Source organism: Cupressus sempervirens, chromosome 4, assembly GCF_028749045.1.
Source record: "Cupressus sempervirens isolate cs-2001-9-10 chromosome 4, ASM2874904v1, whole genome shotgun sequence".
NCBI classification, from domain to species: domain Eukaryota; kingdom Viridiplantae; phylum Streptophyta; class Pinopsida; order Cupressales; family Cupressaceae; genus Cupressus; species Cupressus sempervirens.
Window position 1 is genome coordinate 233,159,048 of NC_143121.1, and position 7,043 is coordinate 233,166,090.

At 36.6% G+C, this 7,043-nt stretch overlaps 1 protein-coding gene across 1 annotated transcript; it reads right to left on the reverse strand.

Moving 5' to 3' along the window:
* Nucleotides 1-3,837: 3,837 nt before the first annotated feature.
* Nucleotides 3,838-5,574, reverse strand: LOC149560858 (cytochrome P450 78A4-like). Its single transcript, XM_089823676.1, has 2 exons — nt 4,555-5,574; nt 3,838-4,476 (listed from the first exon to the last, which is right to left on the reverse strand). The coding sequence occupies exons 1-2, from the start codon at nt 5,572-5,574 to the stop codon at nt 3,838-3,840; spliced, it is 1,659 nt and encodes a 552-aa protein (XP_089679802.1).
* Nucleotides 5,575-7,043: the final 1,469 nt, after the last annotated feature.

A 7,043-nucleotide genomic window follows, 5' to 3' on the forward strand; every position in this document is an offset into this window, starting at 1 on the left:
GTGAAAAACCAAAGAAACTACCTTATTGAAAAAATAAATTTTTAAAGAAAAAAGTAATACTGTATTGGGTGATTCAATTCATCAAGGAAATATTATTAAAAAGGATACTTAGTGATTTAATTAAGGGTGGTTGGCCTTCTAATTGTACAATTGAAAACTAGTTCTCGTAATGCAAGTGTGAGACAAGTAGATGGGTAGTATCTAAGGAAGAATTGAATGAAAGAACTTGATTTTTTTTTTCACTAAAGGGGTTATGAAAACATAATGAGACTTCATCTTTGGATGTGTGGGCATATAAGGGGATTCGTACCCAATATAAAAAATATTTGAAGTTGAGAACTCTAAATGATCTACTTAAGGAGTAGGGGCTTCAAAATTTCATGAATTTCTCGATCAAGATCCACAACTCGAGAACCAACATTAAAGGGAGTCAAAAATTGCTAACAATGATACTTCTTGTGACATAGACTCATAGTTCTTCTGACACTATTAAGAAAACAAAGTATTAAGAGATTAAATTTTATGAATATCTTTATAGTTGATCCTAATCTCCTTAGATGTTAAACATATCATGATATGATAGAAAATATGTTTGGGTCCTGCATGCAGAGATCGCTTGAATTTATTCAAACTAGCATTCGGTCATAAGCTTGATATTCTTTATCACACAACTAAACATCACTTCAAAAATAAGCAAGCTGATTGTATTCAAATATTTTGAATACAATGTGAATTATTAAAAAATATATGTGTGTACCAACTATCATCCTCATGTAATATGAATGAGCGAAACCCTTACAACTTTATGGAAGCTAACATTATTTTGAAAGATAACTAGCTCTTGATTCCACAAAATTTGAAAGGTTTAAAATAAAAATTAAACATGCAAGCTATATTAATCGACATTCAATGAATTGTTGAAAAACATTTAATAAACTCAAGCTATATTAATTCACATTCAAGGAATTGTTGAACAAACATATTATAAATTCATTCTTCTTTGAATTAGTAATAGAAAATATTAAATATGGTAAATATAAATTCTGTATATAGGAGAGTGACAAAAAGAAATTTGACAAGTAGACATTTTCTACGTCAAGTCAAATTGTGATATTGTTATTAGAATTAAACTATTTTTGGTTTTCAAATAAACAAGAAGAATCAATAGTATAAATAAAGATCACTTAAAAATAGTAAAATATTATCATAAACTATACTAACACAGAATAGAAGCTTTTAATTGTTGAGATTACCAAGAATTATTTTTAGTAGTTGTTAATATTAGATGTGCAACATTTTAATCTGATTTCATATATATTTCAATGTTCTCTTAATTTACTTGTTGATAGTATAAAAAAACATGTATTAGGAAAAACACATTGGCTGGAATTAAAAATGAAAAAAAAATCTTGGAAAACACGCTAAACTAGTTTATCATTACAGCTCAACTAAATAGTCATGTGTGGTGTAAAAAAAATATGACTTTCAGACTTAATGTATATTAGCTTTTAAAATTTAAGAACATTCTATGAGCTAAAGTAAAAAAGAGTTTGTTCCCAAAATAACTCTTGCAGAGTGAATTTGAAACATTAAGAGAGAAAATTAAGTGGCAGAGGATAGGAATGATTCTACTTATTTTCCCTCACATGGAATCAATAACTCAACTTCATTCTTTGCATACCGAGCAATAAAAATACAAAAAATATGTAACATAATTGAAATGTTTCCTCATCTATAGGTACATAATACCTAAAGAATGTATGATAAAATATAAAGAATATATTATATTCCTAGTTTGTATAAACCATTTCTTAATGAAAGTTATTCTTCATAGAAAACTTTGATTGACCATTGAGGAATGCATAATAAATGTGAAAGAACTTCTCAAATGCCCTATACATTGTGAAAGAATAAGTTTGGAACATATTGAAATATCAAAGTGAACATTTTTTAATAATCAATAAACATAATTAAAAATATCATAAAATGATTCAAAAATAATAATAATAAAAATGCACCTATAAACTAAACAGTGTCTCTTCATTTAGTTTATGGATGTTACCATAGTCTCTTCATTTACTCATTCATGCTTTAGAAAGTATGCAGTTGGAAAATATATTTACTGGAAAAATAAAAACATGAAAAATTTGTGTTAATTTTTTTTTAAAAACCACGCTAACTAAATCTTTAAAAACATGCTAACTATTTAGATAAGTAAAACACACTTGCATATTGTAAAAAAAATATGACCTATAGATTTAATGTACATTAGTTTTTAAAATAAACAGTGTCTCTTCATTTAGTTTATAAATGTTACCAAAGTCTCCTCATTTACTCATTCATGCTTTAAAAAGTATGCACTTGGAAAATATATTTACGGGAAAAATAAAAACATTAAGAATATCTGTTAAGAAAAACTTTAAAAACACGCTGACAAAATCTTTAGAAACATGCTAACTATTTAGATCACTAAAACGCTCTTGCACATTGCAAAACAAATATGAGCTTTAGATTTGATGTATATTAGTTTTTAAACTTAAATTTTAACATTTTATAGGATAAAAGATAGCAAATTTACAAATTATTCTACTTATTATTAGTACTTGTCCATATATTGTGATACTTTCTGAATTTCATACTTTAACCAATGATTTAAATTTTTATTTTCTATCTCTTAGAATTAATCATTCTTAAAAAAATTTTGATTGTAAAACAAGACTGGTTTTTTATAAGAAATATTATTTTATATTATTACTATGAAAATATTACTGTTTTCGTATTATAAATTATTTGTAATCTATCAATAGTTGTATTTACAAATAATATTTTTTAACATACCATAATATTTCAACCGAGGGAAAGGAAACTTCATTTGTTAAATATTTCAATTACTTTGTTAATGTACATTAGTTTTAAATGTTCTATAACATTGAATAAATCAAACCCTAAAAACAGATGTTCAAATAAAACCATAGAACTTCTGAAGAGGCAAATGACGGAGCAAATTCAATTGCTCAGCTGAAATTTCCTCAGGCACGGGAAAAACTAGAAGAAGATAACAAAACACTATGAATACAAACAGAGGCTTGTGCACGGAACATAGGATGAAATCATTTGATCTTTGCAAATCTCTGCAAACCGAGCTACTAAGAAGAAAAGGAGGTTAACTGGAGCCAGTCAGGAGAAAACAAGCGAGGAGATTTGCCCAAGCTTAGGCTATTAATATTAATAAAGCATAATAAAGTTGGCCACATAGGAGCAGCGGGAGATATGAGTGATAGTTGCACTCATAGAGAGCAAAAGGAATTTGTTCATGGCGGAAATAGATTAGCAAAGCACTGTAATTACAGAGAGCAGCCATTCAGAACAGAAGCTTGAGGATGAAATCATTTGATCTTTGCAATTATCTACAGATTGAACTACACTGAAGAGAACGAGCATGATTGATCTAACATGAAAGAATAGACGAAATTCGCTGCAGAACGAGCGAATCAGAAGAAAACAAGGAAGAATTATGCCTAAACTCGCACTATTATTATTATTATTAATAATAAAGTTGGCTACATAGGAGCAGTGGGAGCATTGAACAACTCCACTAGATAGATATAATTATGATCCTCCGCAAAAGTGCTACTGGCTATCGCAACGGGAAAACATAACCAGACTTAAGTAATGTCTACAAAGTTGAATCTCTCAGAGCCGAGACAGTTGCACAGTCTCGAGAGTTCACAAAACCATCAGACTTGTAAAGGAAAAGAAAAACACGACAAATAACCGGAAGACGCCACCTCGAACACGAAAAGAAAGAAAAACGAGGGGTACCCTAGTGATTCCTCCTCAGAGTTGTTTGAGATCAACCCTATGGAGAGGAACGGCGTGAAGTGGGTGCAGCATCTCGCAGGACAGCTTGAGCACCTCGGACAGGTCCACGGGGTGCTGCTCGTGTTGAGCCCAGTGGAAATGGTGCATCAATTTGGCCACCCAGAGGTGGACGGTGGAAAGACCCAGAGCCTTTCCAGGGCAGACCCGACGGCCCGCCCCAAACGGTGCAAGCCTCAGATCGCTCCCCCTCACGTCCACATTCTCACCTCCCTCGGTCTCCACAAACCTCTCTGGTCGGAACTGGTCGGGGGAATCCCAGATGAGGGGGTCGTGTGTTATCGACCACATGTTCACCATGGCCGTGGTACCCGCCGGCACGCACAACTTGCCATGATCTCCCAGATTGGTGTCCCGAGTGGAGAGTCTGGCCCATGAAAGGAGTGGCCCGGGCGGGTGCATTCTCAGCGTCTCCTTCACCACCGCCTGCAGATATGGCAGTTTGCATATGTCCGAGTCCCTCACGCTCCTGCTCTTTCCCACCACAATGTCGAGTTCCTCCTGCACCTTCCTCTGAGCTCCCGGGTTCAGTACCATCTCCGCCATTGTCCACTCCGTCAGCAGCGCCGTGGTGTCAGTGCCTCTAAATATCATCTCCTGCGACAACATGCGACGATTAATGTCAGGAAAGAAGAACATGGAACGGGATTCAAGAATGACGAGATGCGATCATACCCAGAGAACAGAGATCATGTCTTCGTCGTCCAGCTTGTCCTCTCCATTCAGAGACAAGAGAACATCCACAAAATCGGCGTCGGCGGTGTCGTGATCCTTATCTTTCAGTCGGTGCTCCTCGATGATGTTCTTCACGAAGCCTCTCACGCGTGGGACGAGGGTTTGGCAACGGGAGTGGATGCGGAGGGGATCGAGAAATCTGAGCCAGGGAAGATGGTCGGCCCAGTTGAAGGCCCCGAGAAGCTCGAATCCCTCCTCCACCATCTCTCTCAGATTCTTCACTTCCTCGCTCTCACCGCAGATATCAAACCTCCGCCCGAAAACGCTGCCCATGATGTTGTTCAGCGCCGCACCTTGCAAATGGCGGCGCAGCCGCACAACGCCGCCGGAAACATACTCGTCGTGAATGTTGCTCAGCATGACCAGGGAATCGGCTTGGCGTCCGGGCTCGTGGGCGGCGATCCTCCGGGGAGCGAAGAGATGGGTGGCGGAAATCCGGCGGAGCATTCTCCAGTACTCACCGTTTGGAGCAAAGCCGATCGCTCGACCGAACATGAGCTGCTGGGCGGATTGCTTGAGCGGCCTGTCCGAGAAATTGACAGAGCTGAGCAACTCTCGAGCCACCTCGGGATCAGATGTGATGACGGCGGGAGTGGAACCTAAGCTGAAGGCCATGAGTCTCTTGGCACCATGGATGCGAGCCAGCTGAGCGAGCCTGCGATGGGCAAGGCCACGGCTCATATCGATAAGGCTTCCTATGATGGGGAATCCCCTGGGCCCAGGAATGGCGGCGCCGCCCTTCTTTCTGGCCACCGCCCATGCACATCCTCCGGGGCTCATCCATGCAACCACAACGGCGCAGGAGGCCACCAGCAGAATTGCGGCGTACAGTGGCCATGCAGAGAAGATCGTGTCATCAGCATTGTGCAGCATGTACCCACGCCCGTCCTTGGCCAATACAGGAATGGCATAATAGAGCCACCAACTTCCTCCTCCAGAGCTCCCACTCCCACTCTCCATTGCACGAAAGGATGAAATGACAATGACAAATGCAGAGGACTAGCGAGACCTTAACAGTGACAAGCTCTATGTGGATGTGAATGAGACTTAGATTGGGGCCATTTTATAGAGTTCCCAACCCCAAGCCTAATGAAGGAGGAGAGAAAAAACTGGAGAGCTCTGTTTCCTATGGCGGAGCACAACCGTCCATTTTTCGCTTTTGAAATTTCTGCATTTCCAACAACCAATAAACATATTACCAACACACGGGAATTAGAGAGGAACATGGCGGTTTTAAATTTCGTTCGTCCGGAGAAGAAGCCAGCTGGGCTACACTGCTATTAGGGTGAATACAGGAAAGAAATCACTAGCTAACAGAACGGAGCTTTTTCCTATTCTCTTCGAATTTCCCTTTCCGATACTGACGCCCATTCCTATTTGTTCACAGGAACCATTTGGAGCTCCATATTCAATTTTCTATTCAAGGCAAATGCATCGAGATTGATGATGGTTTTATTCCCAAAGAGCCATCGTACAAAACCTTACGGTTGATTGTACTTGTTCAAGAGTGGGAGAGTTGACATTAGGCTAGGCTTGAGGTTTAAAATTTGGGATCTTAGCATATTTAGTAAATGTACGTTATACTTGGTATTGTTTCATGTTCTTCGAAATAGTGTTATCAATTATAGAATTTTGCATTTTCATTGTTATTATTAAATTTTTTATTTTGTTTTAATATTTTCACCTTTGTTCTTCATTTACTATTTAGTTTTTATCAATAATTCATTTACTTTCTATGTGTTGTAGAGATTATTCATTTATTCTCTATTCAATATTTCATTATAAATTTATTGCTGGAACAAAATATGTTGCATTGTAGTGGGTAGTGAGAAGAATTTGATAATTTTTAATGTGAGCTCCACTTCTCATGATTATGAGTTTTCAAATTATATACGCACTTAAAACTATAGCCATTGAGCTGACCTAAATAATAGCGTTAGAGCCTCTATGTGTATTTTTTCAAATTTAAAAATCGAGCACACATATGTTAATTTATGGTAACAAATAATATTTTTATACTGTACTATTTTCAATTAATATTCATTTTTTCGTTAAAATAATTCAATAAGATTTATTTCTTAATAATAATGATGATTTGAACACTTTTTATTTGAGTAGAAGATATTTAAATTTATTTTTTTGGCAAGTGAAAAAATTATATTTTAATTAATTTTCATTGCAATTCCGAAAACCGTGCACAAAGGAAGTACAAGTGGCATAGAAATGTGGAATGCTTCTCACTCAAGATTGGGCATCAATTTTCACACAATTATGATTTATTACGTATAGTTTATCTTTCACTATAATGTTTGTGAGAGGATAAAATAATTTATTTAGTAGATACATAAGGAATTGAGATTTATTTTGAGTACAATTTAGGAGTGTTCGTCTACAATTACAGGCTGCATGTTCACTTGGATGGGTGAATT

What these genes read in the sequence shown, in the direction of transcription:
- LOC149560858 (XM_089823676.1), bottom strand. Translation starts at nt 5,574, where the DNA reads ATGGAGAGTGGGAGTGGGAGCTCTGGAGGAGGAAGTTGGTGGCTCTAT. An exon ending in ACATGATCTCTGTTCTCTGG is followed by an intron (nt 4,477 to 4,554) that starts GTATGATCGCAT and finishes ATGTTGTCGCAG; the next exon opens with GAGATGATATTTAGAGGCAC.